This window comes from Eleutherodactylus coqui, chromosome 1 (genome assembly GCF_035609145.1).
Source record: "Eleutherodactylus coqui strain aEleCoq1 chromosome 1, aEleCoq1.hap1, whole genome shotgun sequence".
Classification (NCBI taxonomy): domain Eukaryota; kingdom Metazoa; phylum Chordata; class Amphibia; order Anura; family Eleutherodactylidae; genus Eleutherodactylus; species Eleutherodactylus coqui.
This window is the reverse complement of record NC_089837.1, coordinates 534,518,878-534,546,638: the sequence shown is the minus strand read 5'-3', so window position 1 is coordinate 534,546,638 and position 27,761 is coordinate 534,518,878. Positions and strand designations below refer to the sequence as shown.

General features: G+C 43.4%; 1 protein-coding gene across 1 annotated transcript in view; it reads left to right on the top strand.

Annotated features, from left to right (window-relative positions):
- LOC136591773 (polyunsaturated fatty acid lipoxygenase ALOX15B-like) overlaps positions 1 to 27,761 on the top strand; it is a 132,455-nt gene that overhangs the window by 78,650 nt on the left and 26,044 nt on the right. Inside the window, exons 8-12 of the mRNA XM_066588550.1 lie at positions 4,944 to 5,147; positions 6,016 to 6,102; positions 6,604 to 6,773; positions 23,459 to 23,580; positions 24,211 to 24,311. Coding sequence (XP_066444647.1) covers positions 4,944 to 5,147; positions 6,016 to 6,102; positions 6,604 to 6,773; positions 23,459 to 23,580; positions 24,211 to 24,311 — 684 coding nt within the window. The remainder of the gene's footprint in view (positions 1 to 4,943; positions 5,148 to 6,015; positions 6,103 to 6,603; positions 6,774 to 23,458; positions 23,581 to 24,210; positions 24,312 to 27,761) is intronic.

The window sequence follows — 27,761 nt, the reverse complement described above, 5'->3', positions numbered from 1 at the left end:
TGGGGAGCGCTTGGGCAGATACGTGCCACCGAGCAGCCTGGGCTCGGTGGAGGAAGCCGGCAGTATAGTGTTAGTAGCATTAAGCTACTAACACGTTGTAGCAAGTAAGTGGCTCCAAGCCGCATAATCCGGGCCGGCTTTTCCTGGAGTGACCAAAGTGAAGGGTGGGATGGTCACTCCCACGTACCAGGTGAGGCTGGTACCAGGCCTTATAAAGCCTGGGCCTACAGGGCCTAGAGGAGACTTGAGACCTTTGCAGGTCTGAGAGTCCTGGCTGGCTGTGTGCAGGAGCCATTTGGTTACCAGTGTGTAGACAGGGACGCTCCATGTATAGTAAGTGCTCAGACGAGCAGGATTTACTTTCTGTTGGCCTGAAGTAAAGGCCTGTATTTTGCTTTGTTTGCTTGGAAATAAGCCCAGGCGAAGCCTGGACTAAAGACTTTATCCCATGTATCACTGTCTCTGACTGCTTATGCCCAGGTTGCTACCGATCCTAAACGCTAATCCCTCACAATATATATATATATATATATATATATATATATATATATATGTGTATATATATATATATGTATATATATGTATATATATATATATGTATATATATGTATATATATATATATATGTATATATATGTATATATATATATATGTATATATATATGTATATATATATATATATGTATATATATGTATATATATATATGTATATATATGTATATATATATATATGTATATATATATATATATATATATATATATATATATATATATATATATATATATATATAGTAGGCAGTTAAAGGGTGAAGTTGTGGATGGAGTATATCTCCCTCCTAGGCTTTTAGTCTGGACAGGGTGGCGCTCCAATCCACAACTTCACCCTGGTTCTCAGAAACCTCAGCTGCAGGCACTGACATCGTCACTGGGGCTTAAAAGGCTGAAGCTCCCAGGGAGTCAGTGTCTATCAGGCTGAGGAGGAAGCAGCAGCTTACTGCATAGATCTGAGCACCCTGCACGGCGTACTTGCTACTGCTTGAAAGGACATTTGCTGTTTTGCATTGTTTGGAGTTGACCCGGAAAAAAAATGAGAGTAAGTTTTATTTATCTTTGAGTCCAGTGTGTCTTTGCTGCCCCACCTCTGAAAGAACTTGTTACAATATATACACTACCGTTCAAAAGTTTGGGGTCACATTGAAATGTCCTTATTTTTGAAGGAAAAGCACTGTACTTTTCAATGAAGATAACTTTAAACTAGTCCTAACTTTAAACAAATGCACTCTATACATTGCTAATGTGGTAAATGACTATTCTAGCTGCAAATGCCTGTTTTTTTGTGCAATATCTACAAAGGTGTATAGAGGCCCATTTCCAGCAACTATCACTCCAGTGTTCTAATGGTACAATGTGTTTGCTCATTGGCTCAGAAGGCTAATTGATGATTAGAAAACCCTTGTGCAATCATGTTCACACATCTGAAAACAGTCTAGCTCGTTACAGAAGCTACAAAACTGACCTTCCTGTGAGCAGATTGAGTTTCTGGAGCATCACATTTGTGGGGTCAATTAAACGCTCAAAATGGCCAGAAAAAGAGAACTTTCATCTGAAACTCGACAGTCTATTCTTGTTTTTAGAAATGAAGGCTATTCCATACGAGAAATTGCTAAGAAATTGAAGATTTCCTACAACGGTGTGTACTACTCCCTTCAGAGGACAGCACAAACAGGCTCTAACCAGAGTAGAAAAAGAAGTGGGAGGCCGCGTTGCACAACTAAGCAAAAAGATAAGCACATTAGAGTCTCTAGTTTGAGAAACAGACGCCTCACAGGTACCCAACTGGCATCTTCATTAAATAGTACCCGCAAAACACCAGTGTCAACATCTACAGTGAAGAGGCGGCTGTGGGATTTTGGGCTTCAGGGCAAAGTGGCAAAGAAAAAGCCATATCTGAGACTGGCCAAAAAAAGAAAAAGATTAAGATGGGCAAAAGAACACAGACATTGGACAGAGCAAGACTGGAAAAAAGTGTTGTGGACGGATGAATCCACGTTTGAGGTGTTTGGATCACAAAGAAGAACGTTTGTGAGACGCAGAGCAAATGAAAAGATGCTGGAAGAATGCCTGACGCCATCTGTTAAGCATGGTGGAGGTACTGTGATGGTCTGGGGTTGCTTTGGTGCTGGTAAGGTGGGAGATTTGTACAGGGTAAAAGGGATTCTGAATAAGGAAGGCTATCACTCCTTTTTGCAACGCCATGCCATACCCAGTGGACAGCGCTTGATTGGAACCAATTTCATCCTACAACAGGACAATGACCCTAAACACACCTCCAAATTGTGCAAGAACTATTTACAGCAGAAGCAGGCAGCTGGTATTCTATCGGTAATGGAGTGGCCAGCGCAGTCACCAGATCTGAACCCCATTGAGCTGTTGTGGGAGCAGCTTGACCGTATGGTACGCCAGAAGTGCCCATCCAACCAATCCAACTTGTGGGAGATGCTTCTAGAAGCGTGGGGTGCAATTTCACAAGCTTACCTCAACAAATTAACAGCTAGAATGTCAAAGGTGTGCAATGCTGTAATTGCTGCAAAAGGAGGATTCTCTGACGAAAGCAAAGTTTGATGTAAAAACAATGTTATTTCAGATACAAATCATTATTTCTAACCTTGTCAATGTCTTGACTCTATTTTCTATTCATTTCACAACGCATGGTGGTGAATAAGTGTGACTTTTCATGGAAAACACAAAATTGTTTGGGTGACCCCAAACTTTTGAACGGTAGTGTATATCCACCCCATCCAAATCCATTTCATTAAGTCTGAGGAAGGGTCCTTAGGAGATCTAAAAGCTCGCTATCACATCATGTATTTTTGTTATCCATTAAAAGCTCTCATATCTACAAGAGGACTTTGTTTCTCGCACTGAGAACAATCACACTTTGCTCTACTGGCACTTTGCTCTACTCGAAAATCGCGGTACTCGGGCGAAAAAGGGGCGTGGCCGAGTAGGCTCGCTCATCTCTAGTAGGAACATTTGCCCTTTATTAATCTTCTGGGACGTATTCTGTTCTTATTCCCCCAATAGCACAGTGAAGATCAGTTGATGTTACATTTACTTTTCTGAGAGAAAACAGATACAAAATAAGACTTTAAAAGTTTGTTCTTCTCAACATCATTCCTAACCAATTCACCACTTTCATCCTGTAAGCATCCAATAGCATCTTTGACGTTTCTTTTTGTTTTTGATCGCCAAAAGCATTCTTTTATTGCTTTTGGCCTCTCTTACAAGCCTCCATTCATTATCAGCTTTAGCTTTTCTGACACTTGCCCTATAGTTTCTGCAGACCGCATTATATTCTTCTTTAGATATTCCTCCTCTTTCCATTTGATAAACATTTTTCTTCTTAACATGTGTACAAGTTCTGTGTTCATCCATCCGGGTCTCTTTAAATGCTTCCCATTCTTCCTTCTTTTAGGGATTGGTAACGATTGTGCTTTGAGAACCTCATTTTGCAATATTCCCCAACCTTCTTGGACATTTCTGTCCCTAAGAATATCCATCCATCTCATCCCACCCCCTTCTTACTAGAGCAGTCATCTCCCTGGCGTTCAGAAGGAATGTCGTGCTGCAGCGGTGCTGGCTCTGTAATGGCATACCCCTCATCTGCCAAGTTGGCACACTTGTTGGGTTGTGCCAGTTCAGGACTAGCCTCCCTGGTTCTCTTCCCTCTAGCCCTCATTCTATCTGCCACCCAGATAGCTGCCTGCTCCCCTGCTCTACTTTTTATCCAACATCCAAGGATAGCATGATCACTGCCTCCTAAGGTCCCAGTCACCCTTACTTCCTCAACCATTCCCTCCCTGTTGGTAAGAATTAGGTCCAAGATAGCAGATCCCCTTGTTTTCTCTTCTACCTTCTGGAAGATAAAGTTGTCAGCAAGAGCGGATAAGAATTTGTTGGATCCATTACTTTTACCTGAGAGATTCCCAACAAATGTCTGGATGGGTAAAATCTCCCCTGATCACCATGTTGGGCTTCTCTGAGAGCTTGGCCATCGGATGTAGACAGAGTTCCTCCATACCTTCTGCTTGTCCAGGCGGCCTATAGTAAATGCCTACAATGGTGTCCTTTCTGTTGTTCTCTCCTTATATTCTTACCCAAACAGTTCCTACAGAACTCCCAGCTCTGAAGCTTGAATCTCTGTGGAGATGAATGTTCTCCTAACATACAACACAACACCTCCTCCTCTTTTATTGGGTCTGTTTCTTATTTATTATCACAAATTATATGAATCGGTGATCAATATATCATAACCAAAACATGTAAAAAATACCACATATTAAGAAAAAGCTGCTATAAACTTAAAAATTAGAAACCGCGTCATCCAAAGTTCATGATGCCTCAGATAAATCATCCGTACGCAACCAGAATTCATATTTAAAAGTAATCTGTGTAAACAGAAATACATAATAAAAATGTTTAAAAAAACCCCATAAAATACATTAATAAAAGTGGCGTGCACGTCATTACGATGAATACTTTGCCCTTCAGTGAGCGGTTATCGCCTGTTTTTTGCGTTTTATAACTTATGAATAACATTAACAAAGTCAGATGTTTGATGTAGATGGTTGTGTGGCTATGCAGGGATATATGTGTTTTGGTACGACATTTGTGGCAATAGCTCTAGTACTTATAGGTTGTATTTGTTGTTATCACTTCCAGATTTCCCCCTACAGATTACAACTGATCACCAGGGATCCAAAATATAAAAAACAAGTAACTTTAACTATTATAATGATCTCCTGCCATTTTAGGTCTACAGCTCCTCTGCAGATCTAGGTGTCTCCATTGTGCCATCACCACATTAGAACAGATATTACTTTTGAGGTGATTTTCTTTTACGGCTCTGGGATTCTTTGAATGTCTCATCTGCTTCCATTACAGTTGGGTCAGACTCCAGGAGAACAGACACCGATCTTCCTGCCGAGTGACTCAGAATGGGACTGGACCTTGGCCAAGATCTGGGTGCGCAATGCTGAGTGCCAGGTCCACCAGACCATCTATCACATGCTCCACACCCATCTCTTAGCTGAAATGTTTAACATTGCGACCCACCGGCAGCTGCCTCGTAACCACCCGGTGTACAAGGTGAGGAGTGAGATGTCCACCACATGGTTGGGTCTCAGCCTGAACAGGATGTGTTCAAGAACTGAATAGTCTTTACTTACCAAATGTCATTCAAACCCTAACCCCATGAAATTCTAGCTCAATACAAGACACAATCTCCGGTCATGATCTCCAAAAGTTGGTGGGCATGATTCATGGCTCCTATTGAAAACCAAACCTGGCAGACAAGTAGGGAGTAGAGATGAGCGAGCATACTCGCTAAGGGCAATTACTTGAGCGAGTATTGCCCTTAGCAAGTACCTGCCCGCTCGGAAGAAAAGATTCGAGTGTCGGCGCGGGTGAGCGGTGAGTTGCGGGAGTGAGCAGAGGGAGAGAGAGATCTCCCCTCTGTTCCCTCCTGCTCCCCCCTGCCGGCACCCAAATCTTTTCTTCCGAGTGGGCTGGTACTCGCTAAGGGCAATAATCGCTCGAGTAATTGCCCTTAGCGAGTATGGTCACTCATCTCTAGTAGGGAGCCCACTGACCACTCAGCCGGTACAACCATCAGTATCCACATAGTGTTAAGCAGTAGGAATGCAGTGCTAATCTCTCGCAAATTTAATCCCGCATGGTTCAGTTAGCCGGCTCAAGGTTGACTCAGCTTTCCATCCTTTGGTAAAATAAGCACCCACCTGATAGCGCTGCGGAATAAGTGGGAGCTAAACAAATAAGAATTTGTATAATCCTCCTTTGTGTGGGGAGAATAATCCTCTCTAGCCAATGGAGCCCTGCGGTAATGGCGGACATGTATCAGACGCTCGGCTCTGGTTTATTGCCTGTTTTACTACAATTCTGCAATTTCTGCTCAACTGACAACCAGATTCATTCTTCATTCTCATTATTTCTTCAGCTCCTTATCCCTCATCTGCGCTACACTCTGGACATCAACACTCTCGCCAGAAAGAAACTCATTGGTCCTGGGGGTTTCTTTGATCAAGTGAGACCCTTATATGTATACATACAACCTGTGATAGGAGTTGAGACTGATAACCATATGGTATACAAGCTGGTTGTCAGTAGGCTGGGAATACCTCTCATTATATCAGTGATGTCATCACCAGGGGGCGTGGCTGTGACTACCTCTCATATCAGTGATGTCATCACCAGGGGGCGTAGCTGGGACTACTTCTCAGACATGATAAACAGGCTAGTGGTCAGCAGTAATAGATGAATAGCTGTCATTGTAGCATAAGATGTGTGGATCTCCAGGGATGAACAACACAGTACAGGTACGTTCACACGTAGTGCAAATGCTGTGGATTCCTTGTACAGCACTTGCACATGTAAACTCTGCATATTTACCGTGCATACGACGTGGTGCAGATTTTATAGGGCCTGCAGGGGAATTGACACGCGGTACAGATTTTACACTTACATTGCAGAATTTCAGCGTGCAGCGGATTTACCTGCTAACTTATTCTCCATTTTTTGCACTCAGAATATGGCTGTCAATGAAGAAGGGGTTAAATCTTTAGTGCGGAGAGCGATGGAGGAGATGACTTACAGCGCCCTCTGTCTACCGGAGGACATTAAGGCTCGAGGATTGGAATCTATTCCCAACTACTTCTACAGAGACGATGGGCAGATGATCTGGGAGGCGATGGAGAGGTGCAGTATACGGGACAATGTCCGCCATGCCTGTGGAGGGTCTTTGAAGGAAGCTTCTCAATAAATAATAGCACTCTGGATGACTAAAGTCTATATGAATGGGGGCCTAAAGGGGCTCATGAACCTCAGACTGAGGTTTATGAAAATGGACAACCAACTGTTCATCATCAAATGTAACAACTAACGATCATTTCAGATGACAATGTCAGTCTGCACAGAAAAGGCCACGTTTGGAATTTTCATCTGATAGTTCAGTGAAAGATCTTTCATTCATTTTCTGGTCTCATTGAAATTTAGCCAGCATTGCTAATTCAGTTACTTTCAATCAAACAAGAATAATGTAAAAAGCTTGCCCAAATACACTTATATTATACACACACATATACAAACGCACATACATACATGCGTACAGTGAAAAACAATCCTTTCCCAAGAAAGAGTAATATATATATATATATATATATATATATATATATATATATATATATATACATACACACACAAAAGCCCTCACTGACTCATTCACTGACTGACTCATTCACTGACTCATTCACTGACTCACTCACTGACTGACTGACTCACTCACTCACTCACTCACTCACTGACTCACTCACTCGCCAAAAGTTCTCCAACTTCCCAATGTCGTAGAAACATGAAATTTGGCACAAACATAGATTATCTCCAAAATAGGAAAAGTAATTGGGTCCCAACTCGATTATTCAATTCTAGCGCAAAAGAATTGGCGTCAAAATTTTGCGTACGGAATCTAATTCTCTCACTTCCCAATGTCATAGAAACTTAAAATTTGGCACGCGCATTGATTATGTCAGAAATAGGAAAAGCTAATGGCTCCCAACTCGATTATTCAATTCTATTCACAAAAGAATTAGCGTCCAAATTTAGGTGCGTAATCAAATTTTCTCACTTTCCAGTGTCATAGAAACATGAAATTTGGTACGAGCATTGAATATGTTATAAATAGGAAAAGCTAATGGGTCCCAACTCGATTATTCAATTCTAAGCGCAAAAGAATTAGTGTCCAAATGTTACGTACCTAATCTAATTCTCTCACTTCCCGATGTCATTTTATATAAAGGAAACGTCACATGGTTGCCTCCACATGGTGTTTCCTGGGTAACGCAGGGAACTATGCAAAATGGTGAACATATGTTTTTCCTCAGTATCTCTAAAGTAACCACGACTTCATAAGATTTTCCATGTGAACACCAGATAAACACCTGTACCAAATTAACTCGGGCGAAGCCGGGTATATCAGCTAGTCTATATATAAAGACGAAAGCCCTCACTGACTCACTCACTGACTGACTCACTCGCCAAAAGTTCTCCAACTTCCCGATGTCGTAGAAACATGAATTTTGGCACAAGCATAGATTATCTCCAAAATAGAAAAAGTAATTGGGTCCCAACTCGATTATTCAATTCTAACGCAAAAGAATTGGCGTAGAAATTTTACGTACATAATCTAAATCTCTCACTTTCCAATGTCATAGAAACGTAAAATTTGGCACGGGCATTGATTATGTCATAAATAGGAAAAGCTAATGGGTCCCAACTTGATTATTCAATTCTATGCGCAAAAGAATTAGCGTCCAAATTTTACGTACGGAATATAAATCTCTCACTTCCCAATGTCATAGAAACATGAAGTTTGCCAAAAGCATTAAATATGTCATAAATAGGAAAAGTTAATGGGTCCCAACTCGATTATTAAATTCTAACGCAAAAAAACTAGCATCCAAATTTTACGTACGGAATCTAATTCTCTCACTTCTTGTTGTCATAGAAACATGAAATTTGGAACGGGCTTTGATTATGTCATAAATAGGAAAAGTTAATGGGTTCCTACTCGATTTTTCAATTCTAAGCGCAAAAGAATTGGCGCCCAAAATTTTACGTATGAAATCTAATTCTCTCACTTCCCGATGCCATAGAAACTTAAAATTTGGCACGGGCATTGATTATGTCATAAATAGGAAAAGTTAATGGGTCCCAACTCGATTATTCAATTCTAAGTGCAAAAGAATTAGCGTCCAAATTTTACATACGGAATTTAATTCTCTCACTTCCTGATGTCATTTTATATAAAGGAAATGTCGCATGGTTACCTCCCTGTGGTGTTTCTTGGGTAACACAGAGAACTATGCAAAATGGTGAACATATGTTTTTCCGGTATTTATAAAGTAACCACGACTTCATAAGATTTTCCGTATGAACACCAGATAAACACCAGTACCAAATTAACTCGGGCGAAGCCGGGTATGTCAGCTAGTATATACACACACATACATACATACATACACACATACATGTGTATAAGTATGTGTGTGTGTGTGTGTGTTTATGTATAGATGTATACACACATATTATATATCTTCTATATATATAAAAATGAATGTATGTCTGTGTGCGTGTCTGTTTGTCCTTTATGCGCTACTACACCATTCATCCGATCGCCATGAAACTTTGGGAAGTTGTTAAGTACACTCCTGGGAAGATTATAGGCATAGTACAAATATCCTACAATAAATGGCGCGCGAGCGTCGTCGAAAGTTACGCCCCCCCCCACGTAGATCGAATAAGTAAGCCACCTGCTATTGTGATGTCATCACTGATGTCATCAACATCGGACGCCCTTGAACATGCCCCAACATGTTCTATAAAGCTGCATTGTGATGTCATTAAGGCTCTATTATGACACGTACAGCTTGGAACCACTAGAGCACGCCAGCCAATTACCATTGGAGTTGGAAGTGGGTAAACAAGTACTAGGATATCTTCCTAAGAAGCCACAGCAGCCGGATAAATTGTATGTTCCACCCAACGGCTATTTTATTCAGCCCGCAAGGGGGAAGCAGCGGCCTACAAAATCTCATTCAGGTAGGTAGGTTCAGTTCTTGGAGGTTGGGGAATGCTTATGGGCAAGGCCTTATGTCTCATCCCAACTCGATTATTCAATTCTAAGCGCAAAAGAATTAGCGTCGAAATTTTACGTACGGAATCTAATTCTCTCACTTCCCAATGTCATAGAAACGTGAAATTTGGCAGGAGCATTGTTTATGTCATAAATAGGAAAAGCTAATGGGTCCCAACTCGATTATTCAATTCTATGCGCAAAAGAGTTAGCGTCCAAATTTTGCGTACGGAATGTAATTTTCTCACATAGAAACTTGAAATTTGGCACGGGCATTGAATATGTCATAAATAGGAAACGCTAATGGGTCCCAACTCGATTATTCAATTCTATGCGCAAAAGAATTAGCGTCCAAATTTTACGTACGGAATCTAATTTTCTCGCTTCCCAATGTCATAGAAACTCGGAATTTGGCACGAGCATTGAATATGTCATAAATAGGAAAAGCTAATCGGTCCCAACTCGATTATTTAATTATATGCGCAAAATAATTAGCGTCCACATTTTACGTACGGAATCGAATTCTCTCGCTTCCCAATGTAATAGAAACTCGAAATTTGGCACGCGCATTGATTATGTCATAAATAGGAAAAGTTAATGGGTCCCAACTCGATTATTCAATTCTAGTCGCAAAAGAATTGGCGTCCAAATTTTACGTACGGATTCGAATTTTCTCGCTTCCCGATGTAATAGAAACTTGAAATTTGGCACGCGCATTGATTATGTCATAAATAGGAAAAGTTAATGGGAAGTTGTTGAGTACACTCCTGGGAAGATTACTGGCATAGTACATCTATCCTACGATAGGTGGGGTGTGTGCGAGCGTCGTCGACAGTTATGCCCCCCCAGACAAAGATCGTTTGATTTCCATCTCAAGCACAAAAGCAAAAGGCATTACGAGCAACGGGATGCGTGTTCAACCACAAAATGATGCATCCGCCGAACGTATCACAAGACAATTCCTGGATATTGAGAATGCTGAGGTAAAATAAAAGCTGCGCTGTGATTGGTTGCTATATATTATACCGCTGAGGTAAAATGAATGCTGCGCTGTGATTCGTTGCTATTTTTTATATTGCTGAGGCAGAATAAAAGTTGGGCTGTGATTGGTTGTTATTTCTCTTACTGCTGACCTAACATGAAAGCTGCGCTGTGATTGGTTGTTATATATTATACTGCTGACGTAATATGAAAGCTGCGCTGTGATTGGTTGTTATATTTTATACTGCTGAGGTAACATATAAGCTGCGCTGTGATGTCTGTCTGTCTGTCTTCGCAGCAACGCGCGACGGGTAAGCTAGTATATATATATATATAATAAGAAAGTCCTCCAGGGGTGGGGCAGCAATGGCACTCTGGACTCAAGATGCATAAAACTTACTTTCAGTTTTATTCTTCAAAGCAACAGAAAAGTCCTTTCAACATAACAGATGCAAAGATGCCCCACACTAGGTGTTCAGGTCCATGCTGTCAGGTATTGCTCCCCCTCAGCTTGTCAGGCACTGACTCCCTAGGGCTGCAGTCTTTTATGCCCCAGTAACGGGGTCAGTGCCTACAGCTGAGTTCCCTGGGAACCAGAACCAGGCTGAAACTCCGGACTGGACCCCCACCCTTTCCAGATTAAGAGGCTTGGAGGGAGATATACTTCATCCACCACTTCACCCTTTAACTACAATATATATTTATATATCCGCACACACTCATTGTCAGTATCATCCCTCCCGTAGAAGCTGTCGGATGGATGAAACTTTCTCTGTGTGATTGTAAAGCTGATATAAGCGATTACAATATCGGAGCAAAAGGATCATTTGTTGTGGAAAACCGACCCCTTGTAGGGAGGCTCTAGTACCCTGTTGTACCGCCTCTAGGTTGGATACAAGATGTGATACAGGGGGGCATGGAGGCTCTAGTACCCTGTTGTACCGCCTCTAGCTTGGATACAAGATGTGATATGGGAGGCATGGAGGCTCTAGTACCCTGTTGTACCGCCTCTAGGTTGGATACAAGATGTGATACAGGGGGGCATGGAGGCTCTAGTACCCTGTTGTACCGCCTCTAGCTTGGATACAAGATGTGATTCGGGGGGTCATGGAGGCTCTAGTACCGTTTTTCTGCCTCTATCTGGGATACAAGATGTGATACGGCGGGCATGGAGTCTCCAGTACCCTGTTTTACCACCTCTAACTTGGATGCAATGTCATACTAGTGGACATGGAGACTCTAGTATCCTGTTGTGCCACTTCTAGCTTGGATACAAGATGTGATATAGCCGGGAATGGAGGTTTTTGTACCCTGTTGTACCACCTCTAGCTTGGATGCAAGATGGGATACTAGTGGGCATGGAGGCTCTAGCACCCTGTTGTACCACCTCTAGCTTGAATAAAAGATCTGATAAAGGGGGCATGGAGGCTACAGTACCCTGTTGTACCGCCTGTAGCTTGTATACAAGATGTGATATGGGTGGGCATGGAGGCTCTTGTACCCTGTTGTACCACTTCTAGCTTGGATACAAGATGTGATACGGGCAGGCATGGAGGCTCTAGTACCCTGTTGTATTGCCTCTAGCTTGGATACAAGATGTGATATGGGCAGGCATAGAGGCTCTAGTACCCTGTTGCACTGCCTCTAGCTTGGATACAAGATCTGATACAGAGGGCATGGAAGCTCTAGTACTCTGTTGTACCACCTCTAGCTTGGATACAAGATGTGATATGGGTGGGCATGGAGGCTCTGGTACCCTGTTGTACCACTTCTAGCTTGGATACAAGATGTGATACGGGCGGGCATGGAGGCTCTAGTACCCTGTTGTACTGCCTCTAGCTTGGATACAAGATGTGATACAGGGGTCATGGAAGCTCTAGTACCCTGTTGTATCACCTCTAGCTTGGATACAGGATGTGATACAGGTGCAAATGGAAGCTCTCGTACCCTGTTTTACCGCCTTTAGCTTGCATATAGGATGTGATACAGGTGGGCATGGAGGCTTTTAGTACCCTGTTCCGCCTCTAGCTTGGAAATAAGATGTAATACAGGTGGGCATGGAGGCTCTAGTACCCTGTTGTATCACCTCTAGCTTATATACAATATGTGTTACGGGTGGGCATAGAGGCTCTAGTACCCTGTTATACTGCCTCTAGCATGGATACAAGAGTTTATATGGGTGGGCAGGGAGGATCTAGTACCCTGTTGTATCACCTCTAATTTGGATATAAGATGTAATACAGGCGGGCATGGAAGCTTTTGTGCCATGTTGCACTGCCTCTAGCTTTGATACAAAATCTGATATGGTCGGCATGGAGGCTCTAGTATCCTTCTTTACCTCCTCTAGTTTGGATACAACATGTGATATGGGCGGGCATTCAGGCTCTAGTACCCTGTTGTGCCACCTCTAGCTTGGATACAAGATGTTATACAGGCGGGCATGGAGGCTCTAGAAACTTGTTTTACCACCTCTAACTTGAATGCAAGATGTCATACTAGTGGACATGGAGACTCTAGTATCCTGTTGTGCCACTTCTAGCTTGGATACAAGATGTGATATAGCCGGGAATGGAGGTTTTTGTACCCTGTTGCACCACCTCTAGCTTGGATGCAAGATGGGATACTAGTGGGCATGGAGGCTCTAGCACCCTGTTGTACCACCTCTAGCTTGAATAAAAGATCTGATAAAGGGGGCATGGAGGCTACAGTACCCTGTTGTACCGCCTGTAGCTTGTATACAAGATGTGATATGGGTGGGCATGGAGGCTCTTGTACCCTGTTGTACCACTTCTAGCTTGGATACAAGATGTGATACGGGCAGGCATGGAGGCTCTAGTACCCTGTTGTATTGCCTCTAGCTTGGATACAAGATGTGATATGGGCAGGCATGGAGGCTCTAGTACCCTGTTGCACTGCCTCTAGCTTGGATACAAGATCTGATACAGAGGGCATGGAAGCTCTAGTACTCTGTTATACCTCCTCTAGCTTGGATACAGGATGTGATATGTGTGGGCATGGAGGCTCTAGTACCCTATTGTACCGCCTCTAGCTTGGATACAAGATGTGATACAGGTGCAAATGGAGGCTCTCATACCGTGTTTTACCGCCTTTAGCTTGCATATAAGATGTGATACGGGCGGGCATGGAGGCTTTTAGTACCCTGTTGTTCCACCTCTAGCTTGGAAATAAGATGTGATACGGGTGGGCATGGAGGCTATAGTATCCTTCTTTACCTCCTCTAGTTAGGATACAAGATGTGATATGGGGGGCATGGAGGCTCTAGGTTCCTGTTGTACCACCTCTAGTTTGGATACAAGATGTGATACTAGTGGGTGTGGAGTCTGTAGTACCCTGTTGGACCGCCTCTAGCTGGGATGCAAGATGTGATACTGTTGGGCATGGAGACTCTAGTACCCTGTTGTACCACCTATAGCTTGGATACAAGATGTGATATGAGTGGGCATAGAGGCTTTTACTACTCTGTTCTACTGCCTCTAGATTGGAAACAAGATGTGATACAGGTGGACATGGAGGCTCTACTACCCGGTTGTATAACCTCTAGCCTGGATACAAGATGTGATACAGGTGGGCGTGGAGGCTCTAGTACCCTGTTGTACCGCCTCTAGCTTGCATTACAAGATGTGATAAGTGCGGGCATAAAGGCTGTAGTACCCTGTTGTACCGCCTCTGGCTTGGATGCAAGATGTGATACATGTTGGCATGGAGGCTCTACTCCCCTGTTGTGCTGCCTCTAGCTTGGAAAAAACATGTGATAAGGGTTGGCATGGAGGCTCTAGCACCCCATTGTACCGCCTTTAGCTTGGATACAAGATGCTATACAGGGGTCATGGATGCTATAGTACCCCGTTGTACTGCCTTTAGCTTGGATACAAGATGTGATGCGAGTAGGCATGAATGCTATAGTACCGTGTTGTACTGCCTTTAGTTTGGATACAAGATGTAATACAGTGGGCATGGAGACTCTAGTACCCTGTTGTACCGCCTCTAGGTTGGTTACAATTTGTAATACTAGTGGGCATGGAGACTCTAGTAACCCTGTTGTACTGTCTTTAGCTTGAATACGAGTTGTGATACGGGTGACACGGAGGCTCTAGTACCCTGTTGTATCGCCCCTAGCTTGGATACAAGATGTGATACAGTGGCCATGGAGACTCTAGTACCCTGTTGTACTGCCTCTAGGTTGGTTACAAGTTGTGATACTAGTGGGCATGGAGACTCTAGTACCCTCTTGTACCGCCTCTAGCTTGGATACAAGATGTGATACAGGCAGGTATGGAGGCTGTATTGCCCTGTTGAGCATATCACTGAGCTGTCATTGTACCTTTGAGAAGGATACATATATATCCTTGTAGGTAGAAAAGAAAACACTGGAATATATACATTTATATAGATATAGTTATGTGCCTTTCTTTTTATATGTATACTAACTTTATTTTCATATGTACTAACTCTATGAAAAACTTAATACTTCGCCTTACATCAGATATTCCAAAAGTTTGCAAGGCTGAGAGAGATGTGTCCAGAAATTCAGAGATGATACAGAACCAGACACAAGGCTGTGTTCTTGGCCGTTTTCCCAGAAGCGCCATATCAAGATAACGACTGTTCAACTACGTATATAACTTTCACTGTCTCAGCCGGAAATCCGGACTTCCCATATATGGTTATGCGGTGAATTTGAGCCAATGACCCCATCACCCATTCCTAGTGATGAGACCAAAGGGTATAAGATCCCATGTAATCTGTAATAAAGTGCGCAGTCATGTCCCCGTGTGAGGAACTATACCAGACCTCTGTGTGGTGTTTTCTTCTTTACCGCCGGCAGCAGGGCAAGTGGGGTGGGCCTGATTGGTGCTGTACGCAGAATTTACCCTGACAAATGGTGCCGAAACCCGGGACGACAAAACCGGAGCCGTGCAGCCCTGTCCACCCGGATCCACGCCACGGAGAAGCCGTCCTGCTGCAAACCGAGCCTGATCAACTCACAGAACTCCAGGTAAGACCGGCATATATTTATGTTGTGTTTTACACTGCGAGTCTTGCAGCGGGAGGGACTATCTGTGTTTTGTGACCGGACGGGTTGGGTTAAGAGTTCTACACGGTAACTCGTGTGGGCTTCGGGTTTGCCGTCACGTACCACTGACCGTGATATGCGCACCAATCGCTCACCCAGGGACTAGTCTGTAGTCTATTTGTACTTGGAAGTCCATAGTGTTTTAACAATAGTGGAGATTGTTTGTTGTATCTGCAGCATTTTTTTTCCTCTTTTCATTTTGTCTCATAGAAGAAGGGACCCTCGATTTTAGTTTAGTTAGTTAATGGTTTAGCTGAGGAGGAGATGCACTCTATGAGATAGGTCTCATAGAAAAAGGGACTCTCGGTTGTTTTGCCTTATATATGGGGCTAATGATTTGATTTCAGAGAGATGCATTCTGTGAGGCTGGTTCCATAGGAGAAGGGACCCTCGGTTGTTTTTCCAGTATATAAGGGGCTAACAATTTGATTTAAGAGGGATGCATTTTGTGAGACAGGCTTCATAGGAGAAGGGGCCCTCGGTTGTTTTGCCTTATATATGGGGCCAACGATTTGATTTCAGAGAGATGCATTCTGTGAGGCTGGTTCCATAGGAGAAGGGACCCTCAGTTGTTTTGCCGGTATATAAGGGGCTGACAATTTGGAATTAAGAAGGATGCACTTTATGGAGCGTGTTATTATTATTGTTGTTCTAATATGTGTAAGACCTTATTAAAGAAGACAGAGCCCCTCAAGGGCTGCCGCCGTGCGGATCAATTGGTGGAGGAGAATCCCAATTTGTAAAATGTAAGAAAACTTATGAAAATGTGTGACATCGACCCGCACGGTAGATTACAAAAATGGTGACTGGGAGGAGGTCTTTAGGACCAAGAAGCATGCCTTGAAAGACCAAGGGTTGCTAGAAAGTGCTGAAGTAACAAGCAAAGTCGAGAGGAAGGTTACAAAACATGTAATTTGTTGGCAGAGAGAGAGAGAGGAAAAGGTGTATAATACTAGATATAGTAGATATAGATAATAGATATAGATGTATGTGTGTATATATGTATATATATGTGCAAATGGTTAACTGAGCTTGCTTTAAGTGGGAGAAGGGTTGTTTACTTGAAGCTGCAGTCTGTCTAGTTTTCAAGGTCAAGCGATAACAAAGCAGAGAGAATGCAATACTGACCCTGGAAAATATCTTTGCTTGCTTAAAATGAATTGAAATGAATTTAATTAATTATACTGTCTTAGATTTCAGGAAATATAGCAATTTCTAAGGTACATTCTTACTGGGTTCTAAGGTCACAAATGGAGACGTCTTGGTCTCTTTCATACAGGCGTAAGCTGTCAGAAGGTCCCAGCATATGTGTTAATTATGAGTTCAAATACAGAGAAAGAAAGACAAGGGGGGCGGAAAGATACCCACGCATTCTAAAATACTTCAGCGTTTAATATAACATATAATAGCTTCAGTAAATAAGATAGAATGTCTCAGTCACTCAGCAATTATTTTTTTTTTCACATAATTTGTCAAAAATAGCGCTCATTCACAATCTCATCTCAATAGAATCATGTACTTTATAACATTATAGCACTCACCTCAATGTTTTTCAACTGATGTATGTATGTTTGTCACACTTTTTTTCCGTGTATCTGTATGTACTGGTACACCTTCAATGGAGGGTGACGGGGGAAGCTTGAGCGCATGGATGGATGAGAGTTAATGCCCAGTGTTCAGGCTGTGGTGAATGTAACATGTGTGATGTGGATATAGACTGGGGATAAAAGTCCCCCCCCCCCCCCATGCATAAGACTTTACTTGGTTGTGATGTGGACGTACGGACTGTTAAGCTTAAATGAAGGTGAAAAAAAAGAAGCAAGCGGCCAGTATCAAAGGGGTGGAGCTAGATGATGTAAAAGTACGTAGTAATGTTTCATCCCTCTTATCCACAAGGGAGGGGGTGAGAATCTTGAGCAGCTAGTAAAAGTTTTTTGTTTTTTTTTTCTCTCTCAAATTTGATAAGACATTGCAGGCAGGATCAGATTAATAATGAATTCACTTAAAGGAATATCACATTTCAAATATTAATACATGTTTGTAGACTATTCTGCCCCAATGTAACTCATGTATCTGTTATTGGTGCTAACATCTTACAGGCCTTATCTGCATCCATCAAATCTTTTTACAATGTTGTACTACTTTGAACCCGGCTACTATTCTTCCAATTGAGTACCCTGGTTCAAAGAGGGGAGGAGAAGGCATAGGTGATCTAGGTATTGCAAATCAGCCATTTTTCATTTTTTTTGCAACAAGATTCTGATCTTTTTGAAATGGAATACCAGCCTGATTGTCTAGCAGTGATGCAACAAGAAAATTTAAGTTTTAAAAAGTAACTGAAAGCCCTTGTTAATAATGCATATTTTGAGTTGTTTTTTATAGATGGTACAAGGGGTGATTGACGACTCCACACTGGATATGCAGTGGTCACACAACAAGATGTCCTAAAAGCAGAATTCCTCCGCATGTCTTAGTACAAGAAGCAGAACTAAAAAGGCCCTCACTGAGGCGTGTAGAGTGGCCACAGGTAAGACGGTAAACATTTACACTGACTCCCGGTATGCATCTGGCATAGCTCATGATTACAGCCCAACATGGAAGGCCAGACAGTTTTTTACCTCAGCAGGACAGCCAATTGAGAATGGTGCAGCGGTGCAGTCTCATGGAGGCCCTACTTCTAACTGACAAAGTGGAACGCTCACACCAGTTCCTACACCGGAGAAACAAGAGGCAACGCTATCACAGACCACACAGCAAAGGCAGTGGCCCTGAAGCCGTGGAAGAAAGAAGAAAAGAAAAATTTAACAATAACTTTGGACTTTGACAAAACTTTGGACTTTGATAAAAACTTGGACTTTGATATGCTAAAGACTTTACAGTTACACGCCAGCAAGGAAGAAAAGGAAAAATGTACTAAAAAGGGACGGCGTATGGCGAACAGTCAACAGAACTTGCCCACCACGATCCCTGTGCCCCATGATGGCCCAGCTGATGCACGGAAAGACGCACCTCTCAAAGCAGCAATGATGTCAACGCTTGAATGAGGACAGGTGGCTCCTGGGTTTTCTGTAGCTGCTGCATCATCATTTGTCCAATTTTGCATGATCTTTGCCGTAAGCAACAGGGCAGAAGTAAAATTTGCCACATCACACTTGCCTAGACCACCCTACCCATTTCAGGGATTGCAAATTGGCTACACTCAGCTCCCACTTGTTGGGAAGCATGAATATGTGCTTGTTGTTGTTGATGTCTTTTCAGGTCGGAGACCTACTCTGTTACCAAAGTAAATAAGCAGGTAATCGCACAGAAGCTCATGAATGAGGTAACCTGCAGATATGGGGTACCGGAAGTGATTGAGTCAAACAAAGGTACACACTTCACAGGTGAAATAATGCAACACATCATGTCTGCTTTGGGTATATTTCAGGCTTTTCACACACCCTACCATCCGCAGAGTAGTGGGAAAGTAGATACAAAAGGCAATGAAGGAAATGGGCAAATCTTGAATTGAGTGTCTTCTATTAGTTTTTCTTTTTTCCGGAGGGTACATGCCACTATAGCTGAGTCTGGGGAATGATAGGTCTCTCCAAGGAATTGTCAATAATGCATTCTGCAGTCTCTGCTTTTCTCCCAGGTCCTACAGATGAGTGTCACAATCTGAAACCAGGTGACAGGGTCTATGTAAAAAAGTTTGAGAGAGAAACCCTGTTTGAATGTCCCTACCAGATGTTGCTCACCACCCCAACTGCAGTCAAGCTCGAAGGAAAGCCCACTTGGATCCACACTTCGCACTGAAAGAACTCATGATCCTGCATATCCTTTACAGGCTATGGGCAGGGTTGGGGACCTGGGCGGAAGTGGATGTCACAGTGACATTGTGGTACAATTCCTCTAACACACACCTTTGACTACTGTACACTAGCCCCCTGTTTCAGAACAAATTAATACAATCAAATGTGCAATATGAAGCCTACACTGAGGGTTAGAATCCAACACCACATCGTGCTAAGAGAGAAGTTGACGCTCCAGGTGGTAACTTTGATCCACATGTATACATAGATGCAATAGGAGTGCCAAGGGGGGTGCCAGATAAATTTAATTCTAGAGATCAGGTTAAAGCAGGTTTTGAGTCCTTATTTGCGATTGTCACTGTTAATAATAATGTAGATTGGATGAATTATATCTATTACAATCGGCAGAGGTTTGTAAACTACACCAGGGATGCTTTGCAAGGGTTAGCGGACCAGTTAGGGCCCACTGCATCCATGGCGTTCCAAAATAGAGTGGCCCTGGATATGATTTTAGCAGAAAGAGGTGGGGTATGTAATTTTCTGTATGTGTATTATCCCTTTGATCAAAAAGAGTATGAGTAAGGGACTGGATAATGTGACCAAAATTTCCCTTGTTTGAAAAAAAAGATGAAGAGCCAGTTCCGATAATGCCAACCAGATACGTTACCAGAAGAATTGAGAGATGGACTAGTACTGCGCCGCCTCGGTCTCATAAGATGAATTGTCAGTGGAATTCCCATTTGCCTAGGGTTAGTGCAGAAGACCTTAGGTTCGAGCGAGGGCACACCCTGTGGGGTGTTAACTTGTACAGATAGAGGGTATGGATGCCCAGAAATAAGCCCAGCGAATCCATGGCCTCCTTCTGAGGTGAGGTAGGGATCCCCCCCCCCCTTAGGAGTAGGGCCTTACGGGCAGTGGGGAAACCCTGACGCAAGGTAGAGGCGACCGAGGGAGAGTGCGAGGCCTGGTGCTTGATCTCCGTATTAAGTTTTTAGGGGGGTTTGAGAAGGATACATATATATCCTTGTAGGTAGAAAAGAAAACACTGGAATATATACATTTATATAGATATAGTTATGTGCCTTTCTTTTTATATGTATACTAACTTTATTCTCATATGTACTAACTCTATGAAAAACTTAATACTTCGCCTTACATCAGATATTCCAAAAGTTTGCAAGGCTGAGAGAGATGTTTCCAGAAATTCAAATATGATACAGAACCGGACGAAGGCCGTGTACTTGGCCATTTTCCCAGAAGCGCTGTATCTAGATAACGACTGTTCAACTACGTATATAACTTTCACTGTCTCAGCCGGAAATCCGGACTTCCCATATATGGTTATGCGGTGAATTTGAGCCAATGAGCCCATTACCCATTCCTAGTGATGAGACCAAAGGGTATAAGATCCCATGTAATCTGTAATAAAGTGCGCAGTCATGTCCCCGTGTGAGGAACTATACCAGACCTCTGTGTGGTGTTTTCTTCTTTACCGCCGGCAGCGGGGCAAGTGGGGTTGGCCTGATTGGTGCTGTACGCAGAATTTACCCTGACACCTTGTACCACTACTACGGGTGAGGGACTGTCATATGTGACAATCATATTAACAGTGGGGGGCAAGAATCAGGCACTCAAAAGTCACAAACATGGCTGTTTTCGGCGCCCAAACTGAGCCTTGATTCATCACTGAAGACAGCCTAGTTCCTCCCCGTATGAGGCCAGTTTTGTTGTTAATGACACCACTGCAAACGGAGGCGACGGTGGGTGTCAGAGGCTGCACATTTAATGTGCACCATGGGATCAAATGTCCTTCATCCAAGCACCTAGAAATGGTTCTGACAGACACAGGTCTGTAACAATAGCACCCTCTGTCTCTAGATGGTGGACAATGAAACAGTTGGAGCTGCTGGTGCTTGTTGAACGATCCAATGATCCACTCTACTGGTGGTCTATTGTGAGGTTCTGAGCCCGGTCACCATGTGTGATCTCATCTACTGGTCCTATCACCCCCTAATAGTCTGGTCAGACACTCCTCTCTACTGGTGGTCTGTCGGGGGGTCTAGAACCTGGTCACCTTGTGTGTTCTCACACATCCACTGGTCCCAACACCCCCTAACAGTCTGGTCAGTAGCTCACCTCTACTGCTGGTCTGTAGGGGGCGCCCCGAGCCCGGTCAACTTGTTTGCTCCCATCCACTGGTCCCAACATCTCCTAACAGTCTGTTCAGAATGGCCCAGTGGGGGACAATTCATCGACACGACCCTCCAGCTTCTCACATCCCAATAATGCGACCCTCTCAGATTCTGATAACGGGGTGAAATCTCTTCTCTGTGTCGTAGCGGCGTCTAGTGGTCAACAGGCTTTAAACACGTGGAAGAAGAGGTCACTACACCCAAGGGGCCTCTGAGAGCTTCTTATAGGCCAAGAGGGGAACCACTTTTAGGACCTCAGGTGACAAGACCGTTCATCTAATTACACCACAACTCATTTATATATCTGCCCAAGTTGAAACTGCATGCAAAGTTTTGCAGCAAAATGACAATATCCTCTAGGGTCACGATAGTAAACGGAGTTTGATCAGTAGCACAACCTAGTAACGGTCTCCTGTAAGGCAATCAGAATGCACAGCCAAAAAAGGATCTAAATCGCAGACCCAGATTAATGAATGTTAAGTAGAGATGTGGCAGCTTGGATAGGGGAAAAATCAAGAACTTTATTTTTCCATGACGTAAAAAACATCAGTGTTTCGACTACAAGAGACTTTTTTCAAACCTAAAATCACATGTACAAAACACACCTTTATATTCATTTACCAATCAGCATCCAGCGAATCAAAATACATCCAACACCCACAATGACAACAGCCCCCACAGTGGGTGCAAACTCTTCTGTATTGTGATGAGGTATGTCCGCCTTCAGCCCGGCTCCTCCCTTTGTGCAGTAGTGTCGCTGAAGGCAGACGTTCTAGCTCTGGACATGCCTCATCACAATACCTAAGAGTTGTTACCTAATGTGGGGGCTCCTGTCATTGTGGCTGGTGATGTATTTTGATTTGATTGTTGATTGTTAAATGAATATAAAGGCATGTTTTGTACATGTGATTTTATGCTTGAAAAAGACTTTTTTAGTCAAAATTAATTTTTACGTCATGGAAAAATAAAGTTCTTTTGAGTTTTTTGCACTATGACCCCCTCTAGGGGTGACGGACTATTAGCAAAAAACTTTCTGACAGTGATGGTGATCAATGAGTGGAACAGGTTGCAATGGGAGGTGGAGAGTTCTACTTCAATGGAAGTGTTCAAACAAAGGCTGGACAGATATCTGGCTGGGATGATTTAGTGATCCTGCACTGAGCAGGGGGTTGGACACGATGACCCTGGAGGTCCCTTCCAACTCTACCATTCTAGGATTCTAAGACTATCCATGCTGCCACATCTCTTGTTAATATCGTCTAGGGTTTGATTTAGAGTGTATAATTGCTATGGACTATGCCATTGGAACAAGACAATGTTACCTGTGTAATTGCAATGTGAATACAATGTTGTATGACAGTTGAGGAAGGCTGGGAAAGCCAGGATCAGTCCTGATTAGATTTGTCTGAAATTTCTAATCTACAACAAAGATAAGCTATGAGTGCTGGGATCTTTTTCTTCAGAATTACTAGGGTGTTGTCCATGTGGGCCATGAAGTAGGCCTGAAGTGCTGCTCAAGGAGATTGATTCAATACTGGTCATAGCAGGAAAAAAGATGATTAAACTCCTTTAGGTTTCATTGTGGCCCCTGGGATTGGTTCAGTCTGACAGTGAGCTCCTCAGACAAAAAAAAAGTTGTGCAGCCCCATATAATGGATGCTAAAATCTAATCTTCCATCTCCTTTGCCCTACAGGTTTGTCTCCAACATGGTGCAGCATTATTATAAGAGTGACGAGTCGGTGCGGACCGATCCAGAACTGCAGGCCTGGGTGGCTGAGATCTATGAGAAGGGATTCCTAAGTAATGAATCCTCAGGTACGACCATCATAATGTCACCAACACGGGCAGAGTGGCTCCGTTACAAGACAAATCTACATCCAGAGCTGTGATCACAATTCTACTGTTAGATCAGGTCATTTAATGGAGCACTTCTGACATTTCACTCTTCTCTGAGCGTGTGCCAACAGATTCCCATCTTATATTGTTATTCATATTGCTGGGTGTTTATGATCAGTGGGAATCCAAGATCTGGGACCTGATATTCAGAACCAGAGGGTGGAGGTCCTTCAGAGCAGCACTCCTGGCCACTCAATGTACACAGAACACAGCTCCCTCCATGTGAGTGTAAATTCAATCCATCCAAAGATTGCCCTGCTGAGGATCCCTGCATATTGGGCGGGGGAGGGGAGAAAGGGGTTGAGGCTGTGTAGGGAAAATCAGAAAAGGAGGCAGAGCAACTAACTAGCTCTGTTACCCTCCATTAAAAGGGTGGTAGGGTGCCAGCAGAGGGACCGCAATCAATCAGTGGGTGACAGCAAATACTAGCGAGTTACCAGCAGTTACTCTACTGGAAAACTCATTTAACAAGAGTTGTTGGACATCTATAGACAGTTAATGATAAATTCCCTGACACTGATGCTTCTCCCACGTCTGACCCTCCACCAGGAATCCCATCATCTCTGGAGACTGTGCCGTCGCTAGTACGGTACCTGACCATGGTGATCTTCAGGTGTTCTGTTCAGCATGCTGCAGTCAACAGTGGCCTGGTAAGTGGCATCAAATAGGCTTTCAGGAGGCCTCATTTTCTTCTCCCACTACCCAGTGTGTGACTCTCTGTATTCTGCTCATATATAGTGAGAGTCAACAAATCTCCATTCCCAGGTAGCCCCAACTTATCTCTGCATTCATCTTTGAATCCTGTTGCTGTGGAGAAACTACATAGAATTATAGAATGGTAGAGTTGGGAGGGACCCCCAGGGTCATCGGGTCCAACCCCCTGCTCAGTGCAGGATTCACTAAATCATCCCAGACAGATATTTGTCCAGCCTTTGTTTAAACACTTTCATTGAAGGAGAACTACCCAACTCCCATTGCAACCTGTCCCACTCGTTGATCCCCCTCACTATTTAATATCTAATCTTTGTCTCCTCCCTTTCAGTTTCATCCCATTGCTTCTAGTCTTTCCTTGTGCAGATGAGAATAGGGCTGATCCCTCTGCACTGTGACAGCCCTTCAGATATTTGTAGACAGCTATTAAGTCTCCTCTCAGCCTTCTCTTCTGCAAGCTAAACATTCCCAGATCTTTCAACTATTCCTCATAGGACATGTATTGCAGACCACTCACCATCTTGGTAACTTTTCTCTGAACTTGCTCCAGTTTGTCTATGTCTTTTTTAAAGTGGGGTGCCCAGAACTGGACCCAGTATTCCAGATGAGGTCTGACTAAGGAAGAGTAAAGTGGGTAATGACTTCACGTGATCTAGACTCTATGCTTCTCTTAATACATCCCAGAATTGTGTTTGCCTTTTTGGCTGCTGCATCACATTGTTGACTCATGTTCAGTCTATGATCTATTAGTATACCCAAGTCTTTCTCACATGTGCTTCTAGCTTTCTGTTGTCATCAAATTCCCGTCAATTCCCTTCTCCAGATCATTTATAAAAATGTTGACCAGCACTGGGCCCAGGACAGAGCCTTGTGGTTCCCCACTTGATACATTCTTCCACTTGGATGTGCAGCCATTTATGACCACTCTTTGAGTACGATCACTCAGCCAGTTGTGAATCCACCTAGCAGTTGCCTTGTCAATCCCATATTTGGTCATTTTTTTTCAATAAATATGGTATGAGATACTTTATCAAAGGCTTTATTAAAGTCAAGATATACTATATCCACCCCTTTTACCTGATCAACAAAGTCAGTGATTCTAAATTAGATTAGTGTGACATGACTTGTTTGTTACAAACCCATGCTGGCTCTGGTTAGTTACTCCATTCTCATCCAAGTCGTTGCATACATACATAATTTCATCAAAGATCTTTCCCGGTATAGAAGTCAGGCTCACAGGCCTGCAGTTTCCTGAATCCACCTTCTTCCCTTTTTTGAAGTATCCTGAGATATAATGCATCTGGACCTGGAGACTTGGGTTCATGTATGTTAGCTAAGTGTTCCCTCACCGTCTCTCTGCTTACAGATAGCCTGCAATCTTTTATTCCCTCAATAGCACAGGGAAGATCAGCTGATGTTACATCTACTTTTTGAGAGAAAACAGATGCAAAATAGGAATATTAAAGTTTGGCCTTCTCGAATCATTATTAACCAATTTACCATATTTATCTTGTAAGCATCCAATAGCATCTTTGATTTTTCTTTTGCTTTTTACCCCACAAATTCGTTTTTATTGCTTTTGGCCTCTGTTGCAAGCCTCAATTCATTATTAGCTTTAGCTTTTCTGACACTTGCCCTACAGTTTCTGCAGACCCCATTATATCCTTCTTTAGATATTTCCCCTCTTTCCATTTGATAAACATATTTTTCTTCCTCTTTAACATGTAAGTTCTATGTTCATCCATCTTGGTCTCTTTAAGTGCTTCCTTTTTTTTCCCTTCAACGTGTGCAAGTTCTGTGTTCATTAGAGATGAGCGAGCACCAAAATGCTCGGGTGCTTGATACTCGAGTCAAGCTTTTCGTAATGCCTGAGAGCTTGTTTCAAGTAACGAACCCCATTAAAGTGTATGGGAGACTCGAGCATTTTTCAAAGTGACCGATACTCCGCATAGGGGAGGTTGTGTGAATCACCTGAAACATCAGAAAGTGATGGAAACACCACAGAAACAGATAGGTACAGCAGAGGCAGCATGCATGGATGCATCTGAGTCTCCCAGGTGGCACTATTAAGCCAAATTGTGGGCAAGAGCCTGGCGGTCACCCCCTAACTATTTACTTGGGACAGACAGTAATCAGCAAGGCACATGCGCTGGCACATCTTAGCTAAGCACCACATTAGGTGCACCGAAGGCCAATCACTGCCTGCGGGTGACACTACTGCCTCTTCTCTTATGTTGCATGCTGGCATTGCTGTCCAATCCCCAATTTTTCACAGCGTAGCATCCAGCTGTCCCCATCCCAGACGGGGTAAGGCGCACCCCTTTCCCTCTTTCTCCGAAGGGAGCTCTGCGACACCCATAGACCAGTCCTTTCAGCTCTTGACATCCAAGGAACCGACACTGCCCCCGCGCGGAGCGACACGTGAAAGAGGAGCGTCCCTCTCCTCTCTTCTGAGGGTTCTGGTCAACTCGCCTTTGTCCGAGAGTACTGGCGGAGAGCTGGCGGTCTTTGACCTATTTTCTCAAAGAGCTGAGAAGAAGTGGAGACATGCATACTGGAGTCAACGCACCGCCGCCGCCCCTCGCAGCCTCCCTTTGGGACAGAGCCATGGAGTCTCTGAGTCCCCACTCTGCCTGTCCGGGCCTGATTGCTGGCGGGCAGCCATCCAACCAGGACACCCGCTCCGAGTGGCTGGGCACGCAACAAAGCCTCTGCTGGTTGAGGAAGCATGCAAAGAGAAAAAAAATAAAATAAAATGAAGAAAATCTCTCCCGAGGGGCTTGTTTACCAGTGCCCCAGGGAAAGACAGCATGAACCATGAAAAAAAGCTTGTACTTGCTTAATGGGATCCAGGTGGCGGTCCACCGACAGGCAATCTATCACCTGTCCCAGCCCCTGCCTCTCCCCGAGGGGCTTTTTAAGCAGTGCCCCAGCAAAAGACAGCATGTACTTTGAAGAATTTAGAGTGGCCAAACCAGGCACTGTTTCACCCGCCCACAACCTTGGCCTCTGCCCACACCCTCATTCAGGCGCCCACATCCAATACCCTTATCCCTAGTCTTTATCATGTTGTATAATGCACTGCATCAAAATGCAACGCAAACCGCGAGGTATTTTGCGTATTCTTTAAGCCAAAAATAGACAGTGTAAAATATGTACAGTTTTGTGCATCCTCTCGATCTGCACTATATAACACTTGGGCCTATTATGCAAATACTTTCAGCCCCCCCCCCCCAAAAAAAAAAATGCAATATAAGAGGATTTTTGATAGTTCCTATATAGTCTGTGTACACCAGTAGCGGTATACTGCATAGAACCGGTAACAGTATGCAGTATACAGCTGAGATGCTTGTTAATGCTTTGTCCGCACTAATGGTCCCAGGCAGCCA